Source organism: Cricetulus griseus, chromosome X (assembly GCF_003668045.3).
Source record: "Cricetulus griseus strain 17A/GY chromosome X, alternate assembly CriGri-PICRH-1.0, whole genome shotgun sequence".
NCBI lineage: Eukaryota > Metazoa > Chordata > Mammalia > Rodentia > Cricetidae > Cricetulus > Cricetulus griseus.
Genome location: NC_048604.1, coordinates 115,258,491 through 115,285,497, shown reverse-complemented (window position 1 = coordinate 115,285,497; position 27,007 = coordinate 115,258,491). Strand labels below are relative to the sequence as shown.

Genomic DNA, 27,007 nt, shown 5'->3' with positions numbered 1-27,007 from the left:
GGGAATCTTCAAGGACTGTCATCAGAATTGACCGCAAAAAAGTCCCGACCTGAACAAGTTCTTTTTTATAATAAAGTTTATAAAATTTAAAAAATAAATTTCATGTGTTAATTTATTTAAACCAGCCAATACCCCTGAGATGTGGGCACAATTTCACATAGCCAATATGATTCTGGCTATATCCCTTTAAAGGGAATTCTCACAACCATGAGGAACTATTCGCTAGCCTCTAGAAAGTGACAACTCAGATACAAGGGAATCAAGTCATATGGGTAGGGGACGGTGAGAAGCCCCCTAGCTTAGAAGACATAAATGCCACACAGAAAATCAAGACCTCTTCTGACATCTTACATAGACAACTTCCAAGTGCCCTCAAAGGGAATACTGATTTCATGCTGTTCAGTTTTCTACCCGTTTATTTATAGTCCATTCATAGTGTTCCTGGCACAGTGTATACACTTAACTATTCAGCATGGAGTTATTTCTATTCAAAACAATGTTGTCTGTTCTACATCTGGTTTCCATATTTATTAGAGCTTCAGGGAGTAAATTACAGTGATTAATATATCATTATAAAATTAGATAATATATATTATTAGAAATATGTATCCTTTAGCTCCAAAATTCCATTTCTAGGAATTTACTTGCCAACAAAGGTTTTATCCACTGCAGGAGCAAAAGCAGAAACAAGAGACATAACAACTATTAATAGAAATTACTTCCTTCAGCTGCAAGGTCTGAAGGTTCACAATGAAAGAGATTAGTAATCCAAGATGCCTCTGCCTCCTGCATAGCCTACTTCCCTCACAGACAGACAGCAGGAAAGGATAATCTATTCATCCATGTGTAAAAGGGAGCATTCTTTATAATAAAAACATTACAAACAACTGGAGTAAAGTGTTCTTATTTTAGTAAGAATGTTTAACAAAAATGATAGTAGAGGACCTGTGTGTATTGATACAGCATGGTCAGCAAGATAACAAGGCACTATCATTTGTATAATTAGGGCAAAATTTGATATATACTCCCCTATGCTTGATTTTACAGAGAACATTCTTGGGAAGACACACAAGACAGATTTCCAGGGAAGTCAATTAAATGGCTGGGGGTCCTGGTCACTATGCTTCTTTTTTACACATTTGACTTTTTTTATACATAGTCACATTAACAAGTTGACTATGTTACTTACTTAGAAAATTAATTACACTAAAATTTCAAAAACAAGGCCTGGGAATGTGGCTCAATGATAGAGTAGTTGCCTAGCATACAAGAAGCTCTGGGTTTAATCCCTAGCACCACATAAAATGGTGTGGTGTACACCTGGAATTCTAAAACTCGGAAGATGTAAGTAGGAAGAATCAGGAATCCAAGGTCATTGAATAGTGAATTGAAGGCCAGCCTAAAATATGTGAAACCTCGTCTCAATCAGAAAAAAAGGATTTCTAAGAATATGCACATGAAAACAGCTGACCTTTGGGCACGGTAGATGTATTTGGAGTTTCCTGTAAGACGGTACAGCAGAAGGAAGACATAGGCACTTCCGGCTACACCATGGCAAATCCCTGGCCCCTTCTTCAGCAGACCTTTCTGCCATGTTAGCTCCCCACACCGGATACATGTGTCCAGGTATTGTGGTTTCTTGGAAACGAGATAAGCTTTGGCAAACAGATAAGCAATTCCTGTAAAAACATCAAAGGCAGTAAGAGGTGACTTTCAGGGTTTAATATACAGCGTCTCAAGTACACCTGGTGAATCATCACATATACTAACACAGTGTGCCTAAGATGTGGCCTGAGACACTACATTTCCTTTTTGTTTTCTTTTAGTTTTACATTCTAGACTCCTGGGCACTATACATTTGGTAGCAAGACTATAGAATATTCTACAAGAGAGTGTGCTTTTTCCTGTGTGAGTAGTTTAAACTGTTTTAATTCTATCATGGAGTTGGCTTCTGGAGAAAAAGAAACATTTTAATTGAAGCACATCAATTAATATGATCCATTACCCCACAAAAGTTCAGAATTTGCAATGTTGACATATTTATAACAATACCCTTTCCCTTAAGAGAAAACTAGGAGTCTTTCCAAAAATAACACTGCTATCAAGCAACCTCGGCAAGACATCTACTCCAGCTTTGAAGTGAGTCCTTCCCATGGTCAGTGTTCCATGGAAAGAAACATTCCTTCAAAACTTGCCAACAAAGATTATACCCACTACAGAAGCAAGAACAGAAACAGGAGCTGAGACAACTACTCATTGAAATTATTCTCCCTAAGTTGCAAGGTCTGGCGGTCCATAGTGAAAGAGATTAATAATCTAAGATGAGGCTGCCTCCTGCATAGCCTACTTTCCTCCTAGACAGAATGCAGAAAAGGGCTAAGAGACTAGCAAGTATGAGACACTGGAATTAGGGCCCAGCACCCTCCAAATTTATATTTTAAAGTGGAATCAATGGACATGAATGGAGTAGGTATCTTGATGAAATCACCCACTAAGATTCTCTCTGCCTTTCATTGCTTTTAATAAGGTATTTATATATAACTTGCTAGAGAAGAAAAAATTGTAGAAAACCCATGTGTAGCCATGGTGCAAGGCAATCTTCAAGGGCAAAGCAGCTTGCTCCTCAAAGGGTCCCATACTGGGCTTGATACTATGCTGTTAGCATCTTCAGATTCTTTTTTTTTTTCTGGATAATTTTTTTCAACTTTCTTCTTATTTGAATTAGAAACAGGATTGTTTTTCATGACAATCCCAGTTCCCTTCTCCCTCCCGTCCTCCCATAACCTCCCCCCAACTAAAACCCTATCTATCATATATCCTTTCTGCTCCCCCTGGATGGTGAGGCCCTCCATAGGGTGTCATCAGAGTCCATTGTATCCTTTGGGATAGGGCCTAGGCCCACCCCATGTGTCTTGGCTCGGGGAGTATTCCTCTATATGAAATGGGCTTCCAAAGTCCACACCTATGCTAGGGATAAGTACTGAACTACTACATGAGGTCCCGTAGATTTCCGAGGATTCCTCACAGAAACCCATGTCCCTGGGGTCTGGATAAGTCCCATGCTGGTATTCTAGCTATCAGTCTGGGGAGCAAGAGTTCCCCTATGTTCAGGTCAGCTGTTTCTGTGGGTTTCACCAGCTTGGTCCGGACCCCTTTGCTTTTCACTCGTCTTTTTCTGCGACTGGATTCTAATTCAGTGATTAGTTATGAGTGTCTTCTGCTTCTTAAGAGCTTTTCAAAATTAGTACTTTCTTATTTTGTACTAGGTCCCAAATTGCATAGCTAGTCTTGTCACTGAGAAATCTAAAATAAATGCTAATGGCATATGCCCTTCAGGGAGACACTGTGACTAACATAAAATAAGGCATGGGTCCATGTTGCTGCTGAGACATACAATGAATGTCAGTGATAGTATAGAGATCAGACAGACAAGTGAAACTGTCCTGAGGGAAACAGTTGGGGGAGGCCTTGAATGGAAGCTGGCCTTTTCTGGGGTTTGTGGACTGCATAGAAAACTCCAGGCCCAAGATGAGACAGAGAAAGCATATTAGGCACCAAGATCACAGAGGCTAAGAGGTTCAAGGATATCTAAGACTAAAACACCAGATCAGTCTGGCAGCATCCTAACCAAGGGGCCAGGAGGGTTGAAGAGTAAGAATGAGTTCACATTATGGATGATATGAGAGCTTCTGTTGGGCATTTTAGACTGTGTACTGTGGGCAATTGGGAACTGCTAGAGGTCTTTTTTATTATAAATTAGTTGGTTTTGATATTTGCATAACAGTATGATTGCTCTCACAGAATATTTTGAGGAAAGAACTAAAAAAAGGCAGGGTAGCTTTGAGCTACTTTTGTTGGCAGAAAGATGGAAATGAAACTTGCCAAAGAGTAATTTCATAGGATGTGGTGGCAACTGAGCATGAACTATACGGAAAAATGCTGATTTTTAAAAGGCCACTCTCTTTAATGGCTTTTAGAGCTTAATCTGGAGGTACAAACTAGGCCATGTGTATACAAATATAGTTATGGGAATAAACAGGAGGGTCCCTTCCCTACAGCTGCTGGTAGGAAAGGCCTACTAGTCTGTCATCAATCTAACTGAGTACTTGCAAATGAGCAGGAATCAATGAGGTGCCTAACTCAGCTCCCCTTTATCTTACCAGCAAGTATGCCATGCATGAGTTCTTTTAACAGCTGGCTGCTAACATACATCCTGGATTCCCATGTCTGGAGATTTCCCCACAGGCAAACAGAAAGTGGTATAATGTACTCAGCCTTCTGAAGTTGACTATCATGGATGGATACAAACAGCCTACTCCCTTTCCTCAAGAACCAGATCTTTAGTATATCTTGTGCCTATTAGCATCCCTCAGAATCAAAGTACAGCTGGTCTCAATGAAAGCCACACTTCTCTGGCTTTTCTTAGTTTCGATGTCCTATAGCCCCTGCTCTAGTAGGTTCCCCTGAGACTATGCTCTGCTTCCAGAAACACAGAACAGAGTGTGTTATGTGGCAATTGTTTTAGCCAAGGAAAAGCTAAAGGGTTCGCTATTATAAAGGTACTTTAGCATGGTAAGAAAGCCCTTTATGTTCAGCATCCTGCTCTGTCTGCTAGCCTCTTCTTCATTCTCTGACCGAAACTTTTCACTTCCATAAAAACAAAATATCTGTGGTGCTTCTGTGTTTCTGAATGCCTATGTTATTCTTGGAAGAAGCCTCTTGTTTTTCTTGGCACAACTCAACTCAGGAATCACGTTCTTTAGGAAGCCTTCACTGAATCTGGAGGCAGCATGAGAAATCTCTTTTCTTAGATCCTACCTCAAACTATATTACACTTATACATAACCAAATTAAAACGATCTATTTCCATGTCTGCATCCCCTACTATAAGGCAAACCACCAAAGGTCAGGAATTTTGTCATATTCTTTTCTTTTCTCCTCATCTGTGGTGTGGCGTTTGGTCACCAAATAGTCCCACAAATGTCTGTTGTCCCTGTGAAACCTCATTTATCACCCTAACACAGTGTTTCTCAAACTGTGGGTCACAACCCTTTTGGAGGTCGAATGTCAGATATCCTGCATATCAGATATTTACATTATGATTCCTAACAATAGCAAAATTGCAGCTATGAAGTAGTAACGAAAATAATTTTATGGTTGGGGTCACCACAATGCAAGGAACTGTATTAAAGGGTCACAGCATTAGAAAGGTTGAGAACCACTGCTGTAGCAGAAGCTGGCACTGGAAGCAGAGTAGAGATGTAGAAAAGAAGATAGATGGAGATGGTCTAATTGCTATATCCAGATATTAGCCCCAGAGAGTTACAAGCTATGGATCTCATGGCTCTAGCCAGAGTAAAAAGTCCTCTTCTTGAAGCCTCGATCACAGACTGATGTATGTGTAGGGGGCCTTGAAAATGTTCTAAATTTGTTAGCACATTGCCTAATGGAAACCATCCTAATGCTTCTGACTCTTAATGGGAAGGATATCATGTTTCTTTGACTGTGATGGGGACTAGAACAACGTTTTCCTGGGACCACTAATTAGATTCAACGATATGAAACACAAGTCAGTAACAGTGTATGACTTTGCCAAATACAACCAGGATATTAAGTTACAATTTAATAGAGATGGCTTAGGGAGACTAAATCTTTGAAATATGGGATCTCCAGAGACTTGTGACAGGTAGGATACACAGTTTCAACATACTGAAGTATCACCACTCAGGTTCATGCTAGGATTCGTAATTTTGCTGAGTCATTACAAAACTTAGTTACCACCCTGTGCTTCAGAAGATTGCCTCTCTCTTCAAAGTCACCTACCTACCCTAGAGCCTTTGTGGAATGAATTTTCAAAACTGCTCACACCTGTGTTTCACACAGAGTAAAGGAAGTGCACTGTCAGTGTTACCAAAGTAATGCTGTAACCTGATGAAGTCAGCGAGGTTATTTTAACACCAGCATTTGTTTTAATGATTCTGCAAATGACTTCCATCCTGTATTTCAGAGTGATCAAGGTTATGAAGGGATCACATGAGTTTTCCTGCAATACATTATTGTATTTAGGAAGAAAAACCTGGATGTCACCATAGGTTTTTATAAATGTTTATAAAAGCATCTGAGATATATCCCTTAGGAATGGCAAAGGTCCAGGTGTAAAAATGTGTCAATGGTGACACAAATACTTCAATATGCTTATTTCAGATTCTTTAAAATGTGACTTTTCTCAAGGTCATTTAGCTGGTTACTGCTACAGCTACAATTAGACCCCAGAATTGTTAACCTGTAGTCAAGAACTAGTTATACATTTCATCTATACTAACTAGGGCAGTCACTTATAGAGGTGGGCTGAAAGAAAGTCAAAAGGAAACTGAGGCGTGCATAAGGTAGCACAGTTCCACTTTGTAGATTATCTCTAGCAAGTTTTTAATCACAGGAATGGTCTGTCATCCCAAACCATCTGTGCTGTTCATAAATCTATTCTCGAATTTTTTCTCAAACAAATGAATTTCTAGGCCATTTCCTGTTGGGGAGAAATTGATTATAGTCAACTTCAGGGAGATCTTGACTGTCTTTGACCTGAAATTCCCAGTTTTATAATCACTCTTAGGTGAGGGTTGGGATTAATAGAAATAATGGACCATATTTCATCAGTGAATCAGTTTCTTTTTGATGCTCCAGGGACTACATGGAATTAATGATTTTTTTTGTTTTGTTTTGTAGCAATGATTGTTACTCTTCTCAAAATGCTTAGGATGACTGTTAAAGGGGATGAATAAAGTCTCCAATGTCATGAGTCCGAAACAGATGGCATTTGGTATACAGAAAGGGTAGAATGACAGTCATTTAAACACCTTCCACTCATTTTAGTAGATTATCTTTCTACTCTATTAAGGGCTTTTACTAGCACATTGAGTCCTTTTAAAATATCCTATATTTAATTTGGGGCATCTCCAAAATTCAAGAATCCTGCAATGCCTGGAGAATGTCCAGAGACCATCGCTGAGAATGATTAAGAGAAAGGAGAAATAGGTATCGAACATAACAAGAAACATAATTTCCAGGAAGGTAAATAAGTAACTGCTGTGTTTTCCCCCTAAAAGGTCAAAGCAAGAAGTAATGGGAACAAATTATACCTGGCAGCAGTTAGCCTGAACATAATGTACTATGTCCTGCTACTTTTTAAAATACACAGTTCGACGTTCCTTCCATAGTTAAATGTGGCAGGCAGAGAAAATATGACAATAGGCAGTGACTTATATTATTCATCACCTCAAACTGTATCAAGGAAAAAACAGAACTCTAGGTTGATTAAAGAACATTAATTAAAAGGTGAAGGGAGGCAATAAAAATCAGGTAACAAGACAAAGATAAATCGCATGCAATCTAAAGCTGTGCTCTTCTAAAGCACAGCCTTGCAAATTCATTCATAATCAAAAAATTTTGGAAGGTGAAAGTAATTATAAAGCATTATAGACACATGCAATTATCAAAGAACAAATTTAATAATTGTGTTATTTGATATTTTGTTCTCTTTGCCAATTAACTGAATTTATTTGTTTGAATTTAACTTCTTTTAAATTATTCCTTCTCTGGAAGACTAGTTAGCAATGTAATGGGATTTGAAAAGGGTGGGATAGAGAGAGGTAGGTAATGAAGTCTGTCTAGTATCAAGGCTCAATTTCAGAATTCATTTGGGGGTGGATTTTCATTTCCTTAGACATTTTATTAGTTATTCCTGGAAACACTCACTTGAACAAAAATTCCAAAGCCATGCATTTCAAACTTAAAGATTAACACAAGTTTCATAAGGATACTAATCAAATATACATTGTGATTCACTGGTTTGTGATGGAGCCTAAGATTAGAAATTTACAACAAGCTGTCACACTACTAGGCCAGAGGCCACCATATATATAAATAATCAGGCTATGGATGTGTGTCTTCCAATGTAGCTAAAAGGATTTTGAAATGTAGCATTTGATTAGAATGTTACATAAGGGTCAAACCAATTATGAATTTTAAAGATTTCAATATTTCAAAGAATGTATACTATCATTTTTTAGTGCTCTGGATTGAACCCAGATCCTCTGTGTTCCAGAAAAGTGCTTTTTGTACTTGGCCAGCCATCTCTATTTTTAAATTAGTAGCCTATTAAAATAATAATATTTAGGTTATATATTATTAAAATAAATTCTACCCATTTCTTTTTGCTTTTCAATATGGGGCTACTGATTCTTTTTATGTATATATTCTGGGACTCAAACCCAGAACTCTGAGCATACTAATCATTCACTCTACCACTCAGATACCCTAAAAGCTTAGACTACACACGTGATTCACATTACATTTTGAGGGAATGCTTGTTTAACACTAAGGATAGAGAGATGTAATGTGTAAACCTATGGAATAATTTTCAGAAGTCCTTTAAAGATCAAGGCATTTTTTAGTTTTCAAAATGATAGCTATGACCTAGGATGAGAAATGCCCTCAAATCTCAGAAAAATGAAACTCCTTTTGTGTAAGCTAGGTGAAAGGCCCTGTTTTCAGACAATAATGTGTGGGAGACCTGGAGCACCGTGGCACCAGTGGACCAGTTCGTTCTCTCTCTCAATGGTCTCTCCAAGCTCAGGCGGCCAGTTGCAATTCTGTTCTTGCTCCATGAGGAAGTCCACACTCTGCCACACCAGCTCCCGATCTGAAGGCTTGAGATGCTCATGGTAAGAAAGAAGCATCTGGAGAATGGATGACAGGCCATGAGCTGCCCCTGTGTGGACAAAGCAAACGTCATTTATCCACCAAGAGAGGAGAGGTAGTTTGAACTAGCGAAAAGAAAATCGTGAGATTTGTTGAACATTAAAATATTACTCAAGGCTGGGCGTTGGTGGTGCACGCCTTTAATCCCAGCACTCGGGAGGCAGAGGCAGGTGGATCTCTGTGAGTTCGAGGCCAGCCTGGTCTCCAGAGCGAGTGCCAGAATAGGCTCCATAGCTACCCAGAGAAACCCTGCCTCAAAAAAAAATTGCTCGAAAGCACATACAATTCTATAACAATTGAGTTGCTAAAAAAAAACTAAACCAGTAGTAAAGTATAGCTTTGCAGCCCAAATCTGGTTCACTGTCGTAAACAAAGTTATATTGGAACGTACCTATGCTCATCCATTTGTATGTTGTTCTCTGCTTCCTTACATCATACAGCAGACTTGAATGTATGACTGAAACCATATGGACCATAAACCCTAAATAAAACTGTTAAGCTCTTCATAGAAAATTTGATTTTATGAAAATGTTCCCAAAGTGCTTGAAATCAATTTGGTCTAGAGATCTTAAGGTGCTAAGGGAAGATGAGTAAACAAAACAGAATAAAAGGCCTTTCCCTTGGTGTCAATTCATTCAATTATTCACAATGAATACTTATGTTTTAGACATTATCTCACAATTGAGATACAAAAAGATGAATTTTCCCATACTCTTGAAGAGACCTCTCTATTCAATTCAGAAAGTGAGCCATATTTGAAAAACTATTAGAATGTAAGTGAAGTACTTTATAATAGATGAGTAGCAGGAGTATGATGTGTGAGTCTATGTGGCAACTTAACTGGGCAAAATGTTGCCCAGAGATTTTGTTTGAACATAATTTCTAGGTATGTCTTTTTGAGTGCTTGTGGGGACAGTAAAAGCTGAACCTGTAAAATGATTAAAGAAGACTGCCCTTGCCAATTAATTGTAGGTAGTCCTCATCCACTCATCAAGGCCTAAATGTAACAAAAATGCTAAGAAATAATTCTCCAGCTTAGACATTTGTCTTCTCCCTGTAGACTTGGACTCAGCCTGGAACTTACAACACTGACCTTTTTAGGTCTGGATTTTTCAGCCTTATAATCCTTTAAGCTTATTCCTTTATTAGTGCTCCATTATTTATACAAATAAGCAATATCCATGTGAATATCTATATATTATTTAACATATACAATTTAGAATATATGATGCATACTATTTAGTCTTACATTAAAACATATTGCATATTATACACGGATAATAATTATTACAAGGAAGCTTGAGTTTTCAGGAAAGTATTTACATGTCTACCAGAAATTTGGTTTGTAATACGTATATCAATGGCCAGAATGTCAATTTCTCCTTTAAAAAAAACTATTAATGAAAGAACTATAAAAGACACTGCTAGTACCCTGACAAACTTTCCACTCAGGTGCATCTATGCTCTCCAAACTTCCTATCTTAAATAGCTCTTATTTTGCCTGAATTTATCTCTGGCCACAAGAATATGTTCAACACACAGGGATAATACAGAATTAACACCCCTGAAGTAGCCCACCAATAATGCAGAAAATGCATAGAAAAATGCATGGACTTCCTCAGTCTTTGGGTAAGACATTTCTGAGGCATGTCCCATATGGCTTCTGTCAGTCTTCAGTGGGACTGAGCCTATTCCAGTTTGAAAATGAAATATTTGCCATCAGATTATACAGTGAATGCTTGCTCTCCAGTGAGTAGTACTATTTTGGGAGACTGTAGAATTGTTAGAATGTGGGGCCTATATAGAAGTAGGTCACTTGGTATATATCTTTGAGGGTCTTCAGGCCCTTCCCTCTCCCTGATTTTCATCTTCCATGAGAAGAGTAACCTCTGCTGTATGCTTATGCTATCATGTTCTTCCCTGTTATGGGCCCAGAATGAATTCAGTCATGTGACAATAGAATGGCCCTTCTGAAACCACGAGCCAAAAATGTCTTTCCTCCTTTAAGTAAGTCGTTACAACAGGCATTTTGTCAAAGTGACTCAAAAGTCTAACACAGAGCCTCTGCTATCCAGAACTGCTAATTATTTCACAAGTTAAAGTCTTCCTCTTCCTTGTCTCATGTTTCTACTCCCCTAGCATTGCTTTCTAGGATCACACTTCAAATAGATTTTTATATTCAAAACCTACTTCAAGGTCTGATCACACAAAGACTTAGAAAAAATGCAAAACTTCTTCGAGAAAATGCTCACTAATGCTGCTCGTTAACCATTCATCCATTCATTTGGTTACCCTCATTAAATGCAGGCTCTGTGGCAAAGGTCCCAGAATCACAAAACTAAATGAATGAATCCCCATTCTGAATGTGCACAAAACCTGACAGAGCAGTTGAACAAGTGACTCATAAATTATAATAAGACACAGTGAGGACTCCATTAACAGTGTAGGCATGATGCCATGATGTCACCCTATTTGCTTGGGGGGCAAAATACCTGAAACACGTTAATTGTTCTCAAGATTGGCTTCAACAACCCTTTCTCCTAAGACACAGAACGTGCTTCAGTATATCTCATAAGGTTTGCACTGAGTTTTGAAGTCTGTGTATTACAAGTAGATGAAGGGCTTGTGGGAAGTGAAGCCTTCTAGGCAAAATGAACATAAATGATAGTTTAAAGGTAAGAGGTCACTTTTGTGTGGAAACCTACAGTAGATAGAACCTAGAGGAAAGGAGACACAGTTTAAGTGTGGCTTACAAACAGCCTTACAAATTTTGCTCAGGAGTATAAGGATGCAAACTGGGGGAACTCGTTTTACCCTTACATGAATCAGAGCTCAAAATTAGTCACTGTAGTTCAGTTGCTGTTATGAATATGCTATCACTAAAAATTTACTGAATTGATCTTATTCCCCTGTTCAGAAGCATTACTTAGAATCAGTGTGATCATTGTTCACCATGTCTCAACAAAGTTAAGCCATGTATGATGATATATGCCCATAGTACCAGTTCCTCGGGGATATTTGTTTGAGCCCAGTAGTTCAAGGCCAGCCTAGGCAATGTATTAAGACTTATCTCAGATAAATAAATGAGTAATAAAGGTTTTAGTCTTTAGTGAACATGAATGGTAAAATACTTATATTACTGTCATTCATGCTTTGAAAAGATATTAAAATATCTCAACTTTTGTTTTAAAATGCTTTAAAGTATTTCTTATTCATGAATAATGATAGTCTAGAACAGTGGTTCTCAACCTTCCTAATGCTGCAACCCTTTACTACAGTTCCTCATATTGGGGTGATCCCCAACCATAAAATTATTTCTACTGCTACATCATAACTGTAATGCTGCTACTTTTATGAATCATATTGTAAATATTTGATATGCAGGATATCTGATATGCAATCGCTGTGAAAGGGTGGGTAGACCTCTCAAAGGGGTCATGACCCACAGGTTGAGAATCCCTGGTGTATAGCAAAACTGAAAACATTTGTTCTTTAGTCAGTGTTACCATTAGAGACTCTCCAGCTTACAGGAATGTGCCACTCACCCAAGTATTCAGTTCCATAGTAAGAATACATCAGGGGAAATGGTTTTCTCTTCTTTAGGGCATACTGCTTCCCAGAGTCCAGAATCGCCTGGCATATTGATTTAATTTGTGCTGGGGTCAGTACCTAAATAAAGAAAGATCAAAAAGCCAAAGTCAAAGCAGGACCTCTATCTCTGTCCCCTCAGACATTAAATAACAGGCCTTTAAAGGGCTATTGTATATGTAAAAACTTAGTCAACTAAGCTTCCTTCATGTTCTGCCACTGGTTCTTCTTTTGATTCGAGTTTATCTACCCTCTTCAGAATGTTTAAAATAGACACTTTTGCTGTGATGGGTTGTTACAAAATGAAAAGACCACCATATACGTGTTGTATCATTAATCCTTGTCATGGGAACAAGAATTTTCTCAGGAAAGAATGGTGAGGCTAACAGATTGTGCTTAACAAAGCTACTACTAGCCCTGACACAATACATGCTACAGGTCTGGCCCAGATATCAGGCCTCTAGGCTGTGCTTATAAAGCCATGTCTCTAATGCAAGCTACTGCATGACAAATTTAGAGCAGTCACTTGCATTCCCAGAATGAAAGCAAAGTCCAGTTGTGCCAAGACAAAAATCACTTTAACACTCAAAGGGCACGTTCACATTTTGTTCAATCTTTGCAATAATCAGTTTTAGGATTATGAAGGCAAATTAAAATGTTCTCAAGCCTCCAAAGCACAAGGGAGTTTGTTAATACTCTCCTCTGGTTTCCAGTATGCTTTGTGACCTGTCTTCCCTCAGGGGCCAACTGGATGCTTCCTTTGGTTTGTTTCCTCTGTCACCAGGCTTCCTGTTATGATGAAACACTTACCCTCTTGCTGTCTTAGTTCTGTATCTCACTAGACTATCAGTTCCTTGAGAGCAAAGATTGTGACGTTTGTCATTTTGAATCTCTGGTGCCTAACATAAAAATTGAAGTGGAGGAGAGGGGGCTTGGTAACAAAGTCCCCCTTCCTTTACTCCTATCTTTCATTCCTTCCCCTTTCCTCCTCTTTTCACAATCATTTCTTAAGTGTGTATTCCATTTCATGCAAGCTTATTGTAGGTGCTGGCACTAAGACAAAAAATATGATAGACATGACACTTGCTCTGAGGACACCAAGCTTCCCAAAAGGCAAATATTAATAGAAAACTACTGGTTAGGTTGACCTGAAACAAGATATCTATAGTCCAGGATGATTCAATAAATCTAGGATCAAAAAAAGGAAGAAAAGCTCAATGAATTTTGGCCTCTCTCATTTATCTGTATCTGTCATTAGATCAACCAATTATTGTTTAAGTAAAACAATAATGATCTAAGCCACAACTTCCCTCTGTTTTACCCAATATTAGGAAAATAAAGTATAATCCAGTTCTGGGTTCCTCAAATCTAAACTTACTCAGCAAAATAATTAAAGAGGAAACCGTTGCTGAGTGTGGCATGCATCCTGTAATCCAAGCATTTGGGAGGCTGAGTCAGGAGAATCTCAAGTTCTAGGTTTTCTTGGCCTATATACTGGTACCCCATTTTAAAATATATTTAAGCAAAAAAGGAAACTGTCTGCTCATTAATTCGCCAGTTAACATTTATTGGGTTACTATTCTAGTAAGGTCCGTACTAGATATCATGGGGAGAGTCTTGAAAGCATGGGGCACGGTTTTTTTCCCTGTAGATAATTTGCTATCTGTTGATGGAGATGAGAGGTGGACAACAGCTTGTTAGATTCATGAATCTAGAGAGATGGAAAGAAACATGGACGATAAAGTGCTGTTCAGCTTCTCTAAGATTTTACTCTATCCTAGCTCTACTTGCTCAGAAACAATTACATCATGGCTTTCGATTTCAACGTTCCTTTTACTAGCTACCTGTTATTGTCTCTTGAGTTCACCTCTCCTTTCTTCCTACCCATGAAAGCCCCATCTTCCTATGTATCATCACTGTCACATTCAGACAGACGTGGGTCTTTCCTAGTCTAACAGCATATTTCTCCTAAATGATTTTCTGACTCAAAGTTGTAGCCCCCCCAAATTCATCTGCCATATGAAAACACTTTCTTTTAGTAAGAGCAACTGATTTTATACTAAATCTTATTGTTTGAAATCTCACATCACTAATCTCAAATCCTGTTTTTTTTTGTTTTTGGTGCTTTTTTTGTTTTTTTTTTTTTTTTTTTTTTTTTTTTTTTCAGGAACTTGCTAAGATCCTTGAAGGGTTTGGACCTAATACGATTTTATCCTGGTTCCATCCTCCTTCTAATTTCCTAGGAATAAGTCTTGCTCCTTGGCTATCCACAGGTCTTATCTGTCCTGTATTGATTCTGTCTGAGTCTGCATGACAGACAATTTTTGTGGTAGAAAATGGCCACCGAATTACTAAATTACTACAATTTTCTTATTTGCTTTTCATATTCAGAACTGAAAACTGTCTGAATCATGCCTAAATTGAACATGTAGTCTTATTCTCCTGTTTGTTTGGAAGTCAGAAAAAAAATCAGCTTGTCCTGTGTGTGGTGCCCTCCCCCATTCTTTCCATCCTACCATTCAAAATAGGGAAGGAATTTATGAACTACTCTCTCAAAACCTGGCCTGGTCATGTGTCTTGTCTGGGCGGTTTCTTCTTATCTCACAGAAACACCGTGAAAAACAAAGAGAACACTGGGGCTGCTTGTTCAGCTGGATAGAGGATAGTTATGTGTGCAGTTCTTTATCTCTGGGAACAGACAAGACCTACCCTTGAGTTTATTGATTGGCAAATACAAACTGAAAAGAGTTCTCCCTAAAAGTCTGTGTGAGGGAAGGAATATCAAGAAAGAATGTACCTCCCTCTCCCCTCCTCCTAACAAACAGTACAGAACAAAAGTGTGTATGTGTGTGGGGGGGAGGGTAAGTCTTAGGGGTAAGGGCTGGGTTTTGTTCTCTCGTGTGTCAGATTTTTCAAACATGCCTTCATTTCCTGTTGCAAGCACTCAGGAAGGTGAATGAGCATGTGTACTCCCTCCGAGGAGATGCCCTCAGGATACACTCAGATATCCTGGACCAGGAAAGCAGCATTTCCAATGTGGAAAGTGACAGGAAGCTACAGAGGAGCTCCCCTGTCATCAGATCATTCCTAAAGCAAGCCTGATGCCTTCTGTGTTCTTAACACTAAAGGCTTAATGCTATGTTGATACTTCAGATTAATTAGTTTTTTTAAACCTCCTCTGCCTACACTGAATTAAAATAAAGATATCTCAAAAATGCAGAAGCAGGTCTGTGGTGGATTGCTTTAAACAGTTTCATTAGTTAGCTGATTCCCTTCACTGACCCTGTAACATATTCTTATTAGGCTGGCCTCTGAGTATGAAGAGATGAAAGAGCAATAAAACAAATGGTATGTTTCTTGGTCTTGCCTGAAGGCTATGACTGAACCACATCCGTATAGAGATGACCTTCATTAAGGAAATGAATAAAATGGACTAGGCGGCAAGATGCTGTCCCACACCACAGACTCTGTCCTGGCACACAGCCCCCATGAAAGAGCAATCTTTGCTAGCTATATTTCTTTGTCTGGGCATCAGATACCATTGGCCTTTCCCCCATTGGCAATAACTGGATTTTCAGATAGTAGCAATGAAATCCTAGGTCTATCAGTGTGCTAAGGCATTCTATGCTATTAAATTCCTCTTTTTAACAATTCAAAATGCATATTCTAAAAGAAATGAAACTGTCAGCAATCACAGTTGATGCTGACAGCAGGTCAGGTGGTAGGGATAGACCCATGCACGGCTGAAACGTAAGTGGAAACATGCAGGAGCTATGGGGAGAAAGGCTGAGTAAGCCACCCCGAACAGAGAGTGAAAGGAGGCTGGGGCAGATACACCAACAGAACAATTGTGTGGAAAGGAACTTAAGAGAAAGGTAGCTGGTCCCCATAGCTCTTAATTCATGACAGTTTAAGGAAATCGCCTTTAGGGCTTCCTGCCAAGTTTTTATCTAGCACAGGCTCTCATCTATCCTCCCAACTTGAGTTATTTTAGAGAGCCCCAGGCTCATTCTCTCTCCTAGCCACAACAACCCCAACTGGAACAGCATAGATATAAAGCCAATGCTTTCTCTATTTACATCTCCATCCTCCACAGAAACATATCAACTCTGCTACCTACCAGTCTAAATCTTCTCAGACAACACTAATAATGATGCCTGAATCTAAGGCACACAATATAGACTTCAGTCCTTGGCCACTGTCAAATCTCATTGTAAACATCTGAGATCTCAGATGCATCTGCTCCTCAAAGTGTGGTCTATGGACCAGAAGTCTTGCCATCATCTAAGAACCTTTAGAAATACAGAATCCACAGAATCAGAAACTGAATTTTTCCTTCCTTCCTTCCTTCCTTCTTTCATTCCTTTCTTCCTTCCTTCTCCTTCCTTCCTTCCTTCCTTCCTTTCTTTCTTTTTTCTTTCTTTCCTTCTTTCTTTCTTTCTTTCTTTCTTTCTTTCTTTCTTTCTTTCTTTCTAGATAGGATTTCTCTGTGTATCAGCCCTGGTTGTCCTGGAACTTGCTGTGTAGACTAGGCTGGCCTCAAACTCACAGAGATCCTCCTGCCTCTGCCTCCCAAGTGCTGAGATTAAAGGCATATGTCACCACTGCCCAGCCCAGAAACTGAATTTTAGCAAGATCACCAGGTGGCACGAACTCACATTAAGGTTTGAGAAGCACAGACTTCTCTAGATATTATCTGTGAATTCTTGAAAGTCCCTGATACTGGATGAAAGCTCAATGATACTGTGTATTTAAATTACATAAGTCAGACTTTCCATATTTTAAAAACACTTTTAAAATTTTTATTTATTTTTAATTTTATGTATATGAGTGTGTTGCCTGAATATATATCTATGATGCACAACGTGCATGCAGAGTCCAAGGAGGCCAGAATAGGGATGGAATTCCCCTAGGACTGGAGTCACAGACAGTTGAGAATTAAAGCCTGGTTCTTTGGAAGAGTAGCCAGTTCTCTTAAGCACTAAGTCATCTCACCAGCCCCCAGGACACCCCTCCACAGCCTGCAACTCTAACTGCCACATCCTTGGTTTCTGTAGGAACAAAGGGAAACTGGAAAGTTTTTGCAAACAGGTATTAAAGATAGTGCTTTAAAGTTCTTTTAGCAACTCCCTATAAAGCTCCTGTCATAGTCCACTTAGGAAACCAACTAAATTGATAAGTTTTGATTTTATTAGAGACGGACAGCAAGAACTTTTAAACATTAATGTCAGGAAACAGGAAATTGAAAGTCAGCATGAAATTCCTTCATTTCCTACTTACACATTTTTGGTTCTGAGACACATTCTCACTGTGAAGTCTTGGCTGGCACAAACTCACTATGTAGAGCAGGCTGGTCTCAAACTCATAGAGATCTGCCTACTTCTCCCTCTGGAGCTGGCATTAAAGGTATATGCCCCCATGCTACACTCCTACTTACACCTTTTTGTGTCAACCCTTAGAAAGGATACTATAGCCTCCTTTCACTCAAAACAAAAGAACAGGATTATTACAAGTAGTTAGGATGTATACTCCCTCCCTACTGGTACTCAGGAACATGGCAGCTTCAAAGATATGGCTCTTGTCTCAAGGTATGGTACCAGTAACAGAGATACCAACATATGACATGTCTGTGTGACAGAGAACAAGACAATTCTTACAGGGGGTACCAGTATTTTATTCTCCATTGTAAACTTAGCTTTTAAAATTACCAATCTAAATAATGTCAATTTAAAATGCTGTGGAGGTTTTGTATAAGAACAATATTTCACATGTGGTTGGATTTACACTTTTGCTATCTCGGGCTGTATTCCACTTGGGGTTCTCTGGGTTACTTAGAAAAGCCAGGCCTTTCATGAAATCTCTGTAGTGGGTGGATATTTACATATGTCACTGAGAAGACAGAAACTTGGAACAACAATATATACACAAGTCAACTTGGAGCTCTTGATTTAAAAAAAAATGAAGATTCTAAATTTGTTAGGTTTAGGGTGAGGCTAGAGTTCTCCATTTCTAACAATTGCAAGATGATGCTGAGGTTGGTGCTGTCACCTGTGGACCACACCTGAAGTGGAGAAGGGTGATGGGAGGACAGAGGCTGGTTACTGCAGAGGATTTCTCCTAGGAAACGGTGAGAAAACTAGAATAGAGGAACTATAGGAAGTCTGAAAAACAGTCAGGGAAGCAAGAGGGAGTGCCAAGCTTCATGTTATACAATCATTAAATTACTCAGAAAGAGGAAGTAACAATGGGACGTTTTCTATCAATATGCTGCATACAGGAAAAACATGCCCAAATTTACAAACCCCTGTGGGGAGCTCTCTCAGCCAATGTAGTCAGGTTTGTTATTTTCTTAATTAGTCTCCAAATGGGGCATGTGTGCTGGTGCAGAATGAGCAAGTTCCATCTGGTTTTCCTGATGCTCCCTGACTATTATTATGCTGGGCAATGAGGAATGGGAGGCAGGTTGCTGGAGTGATGATTATTCTCCAGTCATTAAAGGGACTCAGCAGGGAATTTCAGTTGTAAACATTTGGTCCAATACCATTTCACTGTTGTTTCTGTTCCTTTCTCATGTTAAGAAACAAGAACCAACAAAACACAGAAATCCAGAAAAGAAAAAAAAAAAACAGGTTTTGCTTCATTTTTGTAGAAGCTGACTTTCAAGACTCATGAGATACTGGTCACCCAGTGTTACTACATGATGACTCAGAACCTGAACCAAAAGGGATCAAGACACTTAACACACCTATGCCCTCAGGCAATGGTGAGACTCCTACAAAAATGTAGTTCTTAATATGTGCTTGTACACTGCAGTCACCGGGGAAACTGAAAATTCTTGATGCCTAAAGACCTAAGGTCAAATTTATGGCATCATAGTCCCTAGGTAGGGCACTCCAGCATCTGCATATTTTAAGTTCTCTACGTGATTATAAAAGGTCAATGTTGAAAAACATTGCCATGAAACAGTAAATTGCTGCAAAAGTGTTTAAAGATTATATGAAAAATAAGAAGAGGAGAGGAGAAAGAAGAGGCATTTTAAATGGAAGGCAAGCCAAAGGTCACCCAGGTATGGAGAAACAGCCTTTAGTGTAAGACAAACATGAGTAGAAGGCATGCACATAAATGGATATGCTGAGTCAAGCTAGAAGTCCTCCAAACACTACCCAGTGTCCAAGCCAGCTAGCAGTATACCACTTGTTGGAGTTTAATGAAGAAACCACAAACAGTGAGCTGGTCTAGGATTCTGGATACTTGGGGCTTGAGATCCAATTTTGGTACCATAATCATGGTTCCGTGATCAGAAATTAGTTCCCTCTTTTGTAAAATCAAGGAGTAAAGCTAAAATCTGTCCCTATGTAAGTGTTTCTCAATTCTTTTGTGACTGCTAGGCTCACATCCAACATGGATGGGAAAAGGGCTCCAGGGGCCTTAACATTTATTGACAAACTATTGGAAAATGGCAGATTCTGGCAAAAGAAGGAGCTATAATATCCAGTTGTGTGTTTACTCATGAGGCTCTAAGGAATCATTCCAAACAAAGAGTCATACAGACAGCCCTAGTTAAACTCTACAGGACACAAAACAAACAAAAAGTAAATGTTGGAAAGAGATTTTCAGGGAAGGAGAACTGATGGGGTGAGATGAGAAAAGGCATGAGGAGATTGCTCAGAATGCATTATAAACATGTATGAAATTTTCAATGAACAAAGTTATTAATAAAAAGTACCTAAATGTATATAAATACAACTTGCTGAGTCCATCTGATTGGTATTATATTGTTTCAAGGATGAGCACTCTGCACTGAACAACCAATACAGTGGACCATTCTTGGGAGAGGCTAATTCTCCTCTCCTCTCTGCAGTAGTTACTTACCTCTAGTTCTTTGTCTAGAGATGGGAAACCTGTGAAAAATTTCCCCTTACATGACCACTAATATATCTGTGGCAATATCATATACACATGCAATATCATATGTACATGCAATATCATTTATACATATATTCAAATATATACTTTATCTATAGCAATATATTCAAAGAAAAAGAGGTTATCAATTTGAGATAGGATGCATGAGGGGAGTTCAACAGAGTGTAGCTGGGAGAAGGTGAAAGGGGGAAAGGAAGGGGTAGTGATGTAATTCTACTTTAGTTTAAAAAATTAATAATTTTGCCTAAAAAGCTGCTAAAACACAGCTTCCTGGGCCAGAGACTGACTTGGTAACTGTGGAATGATATCTGAGATATATTGTATTTGTAACAATCTTTTGGACGGTGGTTATTGTTGTTGGTAAGGGAAGCACTCAGTGAGTAATTTTGTAATAGATGACCACCTAAGGTCACTTAGGGCTCCAAATTTTACCATTCTGTAAGGTATCAGAGGAGTCTGGGTTTTGAATATAAGGAATTCAGCATAGTGATGCGAAAAATATGGTGCTGAAGCCTGTTGACACAAACTTGTAACCTCAACATTTCTGAAGTGGTGACAAAAAGATCAGGAGTTCAGTAATTTGAGGTGAGCCTTTGCTACAAGACAGCCTCTCTAAAAAAATTTCAGCAAAACCCAAACCAAAATAAAGACAAAACTATGGAGTTCAGAGTCACATCAAGACCAGGAACCCAAACGAATATTTACTACTTTCTAGTAGTGTGGATTTGGGCAGGTTACACGTTTTTGTTGTTTTGTTTTGTTTTGTTTTGTTTTTTGTCTGTTTTCTGCTAGGGTTTACATATGACATATACTTTAGAGGAGCTATTATATTTTATACTAAAATACTGCCATTGCTAGTTTGGAATCCCTGGAAGTGATGCTTACTTAGAAGCAGGTCATGGTGGAGGTTGTCCTTAGGGGCTGTATCTTTTCCTCGGCACCTCTCTATCTCTCTCTGTGCTTTCTGTATGCTCCTCCCAGATATAATGCTCTGCCCCTCCTGGCAATAGGAGAGCTGCCCAACCATAATTTTCTCCTTAGAAAATGTTCTGTCAGATATTTTGACACATCAATGAGTGATGATAGCATTGGTACCACAGGAGTGGGATTGTCGCAGTGTGCAAACATGAGCAGCATGTTTAGAAGCCTTTGGAACTGGTGGAGCTCAGAAGCTTAGTTAGTCCTTATAGAATGAAGATTATGCACATGATCAAATGGGGCCTTGAGGTTTCAGAAAGAAGGAAGTGCTTTATTGGAATTTTGACAGGAGGACATTCTTCATGTATTCTTTCTCTGACAGTGTATGTGTGTGTGTATGCCAGAGATTGACATTGGGTGTCCTCCCCAGTTGTTCACTTTTTCTTGTGATAGGGTCCCTCACTGAACCTGGAGGGTTCAGTGTCTAAATCATCCATTTAGCTTCACTGGCTGGCTAGCAAACCCCTATGATCTGCTTGTGTCTGCCTACCTAATTCTGGATCACAGGTGTGCACTGCCTGCTCAGCTTTTACATAGGTTCTAGACTTGAATTTGGGTCTATGTGCTCATGCAGTAATCACTGCACAGACTGTGCCATCTATCTAGCCCTCGTGTTAAGATTCTGACAAAGAATTTGCATCCATCTTGTCTCTGAGTTTAAAGTCGATGACATAATCTAGCAGAGGAAATCTCAAGGTGGAGTTTCAGCTGTGCCACAATTATTGCTAGTTGCTTTTGGCCAGGTTCACAATGAGATTTAGTAGTGAAAAGCAGAGCAGAAAGTTTTAAGATAATTACAGTTTCTTTCAGAAAATTCTGTGTGAAGTTCGAGTTAAGGAAAACAGTTTCTGAAGACATTAGCATTGGAAAAAGTCAAGCCAGTGAAATTGCTCAGAAGGTAGGGGCACTTGTCATCCAGCCCGACAACCAGAGTCTAATCCCCCTAAATGCTGAAAGGAGAGAACTGACTCTCCCAATTTGTTCTCCAATCTCCACATGCTCTAGCAAGTACACACCCTACCTGGACCCTCCCAAAATAAAGAAAATTTCATAAAATGTTTGAAGTAAGTCACACACTTTGCATCAGAGAAACAACAAAGATATCTTAAGGACATCTCATGAATCGGCCTAACTCCACCCATTGCAGACTCAAAGGTCTGAAAGAATAAAGTCACTTGAAAGACTGCTTCAAAAGAAATTGGGGAGGATACTCCCATGGGGCTTCCAAGGGAAGTAGTGTCTAATATTCAACCATGTAGTCACTAAGAAACCACTCCAGTCATGGTCAAATGCGGCCAAGCTAAACTCAAGCTAGTGGCATACCTCTCAGTAACCTACTTTCTCCAACTCAGCCCAATCTCCTAAACTTCTGAGCATTGGTGTTACTAGCTAGGGCCAAATTTTCAATCTACAATCCCGGAGAACCTTTTCATTCAAACCGGAACAACATCATTAAGCATGAATGTTCAGTTGACCATTTGCACACTAGTCCCTCCCATGTAAGCCACTATTAAATGAATGTGTCATTACAGTATTCTTAAACCATGACACATCTCTTCGAGTATCTGATGGGTACATGATACAGTGCTAGAGAGATTAGAAATATAACACAGTTTCCCCCTCTCTCTCCACCTGCCTCTGCTCCTAGCTACCACGAAGAGAGCAATTTTGCTCTGTCATGCTCTTCTGCTCTAACACAGTCCCAGAAACAATGAAGCCACCAACTATGGACTGAAACCCCTGAAACCGAGAGCCAAAAATGAGTATTTTCTTATTTTATGCTGTTTTGTTCCATATCTTGCAATAGCAGCAAGAATTCTAATTAACATACTCTTTAAGCCTGCTTTCTCACTTGTCAAAAGGGAGTTATAATAAAAACCTATCTCATTAAATTGTTAAGATTCCACCAAAGACATCCAGTATCATTCTTTGCAAAACACTTGTAAAATGTACAGAAACTACCAATATGTGAAGTGTGAGGTTCAATAATGATTCAACTCCCACTGTCCAGCAACATAAGCTTCAGAAGATCTCTGCCAAAGTAACCCTGTTACTGGCCTTCCCCCACACCTTATCTTCAGGCCAAGCCACACTTCTGGGATGCTAGCATCTCTAACTTATTGCAACATGAAAGTCGTACACTAGTTAATTTATGGCTCCTCATATGTATTTACTATATTTCCTCATCATCATACTTGCAGCCTTCACTGGCACTCTTCCCAAAAGCTCATTCCTTTGCTCTTTCAGAATACCTCTCAGGTTCAATTGATTTCTAGAAACGATTTTGTCACTCACTCACTCACTCACTCACTCACTCACTCACTCACTAACTAACTAACTAACTTCAAATGAAGCAAACAATCTCTAAAAACCCCAGTTTACTAATCTGAATAAAAAAGAAAAAAAGCAATTATAGAAAGGAGATCTTTAATATGACTTCAGTCATAGTATTTTGCAATTTTTGTGATTCAACACTTTATGACAAGTATTTACAACCCTGTATGTACAGGTTTAGTTTTAAAATGTGGATGTGATGGCATGTTGCAGTTATTTAATTTCTTAGAGTAGGCATAAAGTCATATTCTAGGCATTTTATTTCAACAAGAAGCCTATGTTGTTATGTACTTCCTTTTTAGTAGAAAATTTAATGGATTAGAATACCTTCTAATTATAATTGTCTATTTACTTTGCATGTAATAAGAAACCAGCTTATGGGAGTCAGTTCTCTCCTTCTACCTTGTGGGCTCCTAGGATCAAATTCATTAGGCATGGTTGGCAGCAGGTGCCTTTCCATGATGAGCCATCTTGCTGTCACTACAATTCTGTTTACATCACTTGCTTGAATTCACCAGTTACCCAAGATGCCTAAAATAATTGACTACAATTGGGTAAGAAGAACTTTGTGTCACTGTGACAAAATACTTGGCAAAAACAATGGACATTTTGGAAAGATTTATTTTGGCCCATGAATTCAGAACTTTCAGTCCTTAGTCCTCAACTCCATTGATTTTGGACTCATAATAAGGCAGAACTTGGTTATGGGAGCATGTTTTAGAAGGTGTGTTGGTTAGGTTTTTGTCAATCAATGTGAAACAATCTCAAGTTATCTGAGAAGGAACCACAATTGAGAAAATGCCCCCATCAGATTGGCCTGTAAGCAAGCCTGTCGGCATATTTTTAGTTGATGATTGATGTGGAAGAGCCCAGCCCACTGTGGGCAGTGCCATCCACCTCCAGGTTCCTGCCCTGACTTCCCTCAGTGATGAACTGTGATGATGACATACATGTAAGCCAAATAAACCCTTTCCTCCCCAAGTTGCTTTTGGTCATGCTGTTCTATCACATCAACAGAGTGCAAATTATACAATAGTTATTTATTCAATAGTGGACAGAAAGCAGAGAGGGAGGGACGAAAGGACCAGCCATAACCTTCAAAAGCATACCTCCCAGGAGCCTACTTTCTCCAGTTAAGCCTATAAAAGCAAATTTATAGGCTATAAATATGGCTCAGCAGTTAAGAAAGCACTTACTATTCTTCTAGAGTACCCAAGTTCAGTAATGCCCAACACCTACATGGCAGTTTCACAACCATCTGAAACTCCAGTCCCAGAAAATTTGATACCTTCTTCTGGTCTCCTCGAGCACCAGGCATACACATGGTTACAGCACCCCAGGCATAGACTTGGTACATAGATATACATGTAGGCAAAATACTCATACACCTAAAAATAAAATTTACAAACGAGAAATCAAATTGAGTGAGCCAGGAGGAGCAAGCCAGTAAGCAGCAGTTCACCATGGCCTCTGCTTTAATTCCCACCTCCAGGTTCCTGCCCTGACTTCCCTCAGTGATGAACTGTGATGATGACATACATGTAAGCCAAATAAACCCTTTCCTCCCCAAGTTGCTTTTGGTCATGCTGTTCTATCACATCAACAGAGTGCAAATTATACAATAGTTATTTATTCAATAGTGGACAGAAAGCAGAGAGGGAGGGACGAAAGGACCAGCCATAACCTTCAAAAGCATACCTCCCAGGAGCCTACTTTCTCCAGTTAAGCCAAACTCCTAAATTCTCCAGCATCCCTCTGAACAGTGTTAATAGCTAAGGGCCAAGATTTCAGTACATAAGCCTGGGGTGCATTTTATATTCAAACCATAATAGCATCGTTAAACCTGACACTTAATGCACATTGCACGCTAGGCTCTCCCCTGTCAACCACTGTTAAATGAGAAGACATTGCAGCAGTCTCAAGCTATGGCCCAACTTTTCAAGTAAAGGCATGTAAAGGCACCTGCTGGCAACCAAGCCTAATGAGTTTGATCCTGGGAGCCCAAGTAGAGGAAGGAAAGATCTGACTCCCCACAAATTGTCGAAGGCAAAGCTATTAGACAGAAGAGGATGAAGAGGGTGACTGCGGTTGGAAAATTAAAACTTCAGGTGATTGCCGGGCATTGGTGGCGCACGCCTTTAATCCCAGCACTCAGAAGGCAGAGGCAGGTGGATCTCTGTGAGTTTGAGACCAGCCTGGTCTACAAGAGTTAGTGCCAGGACAGCCTCCAAAGCCACAGAGAAACCCTGTCTTGAAAAACCAAAAAAAAAAAAAAAACCTTCAGGTGATTTAGAGCATCGTCAGATGATGAGCACATGATATTGCACTAGAGAGATTAGAAATACAGAAATATGTGGTTGCTTATAATCATATAAACAGAAGCATCTTTTCCTCTCTGGAAAGGCCAATTCTGGTTTTGATTTGTGACTTCCTCCACTGGTTCACTGCTCAGCATTCATTCACACCTTAACCCTTGATGAACAAATTTCAATTTTGTTAGGATTACAGTTGTGTTCAGCCCCAAGTGATAGTGAATAGCCTTAGCCAAACATGACAATCTCATTGTTACTTGAAAGAAACACAGTAGTCTGTATATCTGCAGTTGGCAACACATTTTGATCAATGTGAAAATCTGCAAGAATTTCTTCTACACTTTTTTTCTTCATAATAGATAAACACAAAATGGATGGAGTTGGCTGTATGACTTTCATTTTGGTGATATTGTTGTTTTGAGTGATACACGAATTTTGGTGCAGAGTCATGTATTTTGTGGTATGTGGCAAGTAGCATGTGGGTGAAAAGCCAATACTAAAGCAAATTATGAGGGATAAAGGAAAATCTAGAGGGCTTGTGTACATCATTAGAGCTTGGGTAGCACAATCAGGACCAGCCATCTCTAGACTCTTGTTAGGAGAGAGATTTAATCTCTTTTGAAAAGTCACTCTTCATAGAGTTATTTACAAACTCACCACATGGGTAGCCAACTGCCAATCAAACAACATTGCAAGCATTCATCTCTGTGTAAAGCAATTCTGTCCATGTGTATCTGCTTCACTGCTGGAGCTCTTTAATGTGGGGCCAATGGCCTGAGTAGGCAAATTCAAATGCTAGATCCAGTTCTGTCTGTATATGTAATAAAGTCTTTTTCATTAAGTGCTACCCTAGAGCTCAGGGACAAGGAATGGAAAATAAACTGTCACATTTGCTGCCACTGTCCTAGATGATCCCTCCGAAGTGTCATCATGACAGCTGCTCTTCAAATCCCCAAGGCTGCCTTGGGAAGACAGAGGAAGGCCACGGGGGTGGGGGTTGGGGCTCAGCAAAAAGTGCTCTGGAGCAAATGACCTCCTTTTTGAGGACTTGCTGCGCTCTTAACTAAAGTGACTGTGTAATGCATTACCTACTCTTGACACCTTTGAGAACT

The 27,007-nt window shown here is 39.3% G+C and overlaps 1 protein-coding gene across 1 annotated transcript in view; it reads right to left on the bottom strand.

The window, feature by feature from the left end:
* Lancl3 (LanC like 3) overlaps positions 1-27,007 on the bottom strand; it is a 105,947-nt gene that overhangs the window by 6,648 nt on the left and 72,292 nt on the right. The window contains exons 2-4 of the mRNA XM_027433167.2: positions 12,303-12,426; positions 8,570-8,767; positions 1,472-1,679 (exon numbers count right to left, since the gene is read on the bottom strand). Coding sequence (XP_027288968.2) covers positions 1,472-1,679; positions 8,570-8,767; positions 12,303-12,426 — 530 coding nt within the window. The remainder of the gene's footprint in view (positions 1-1,471; positions 1,680-8,569; positions 8,768-12,302; positions 12,427-27,007) is intronic.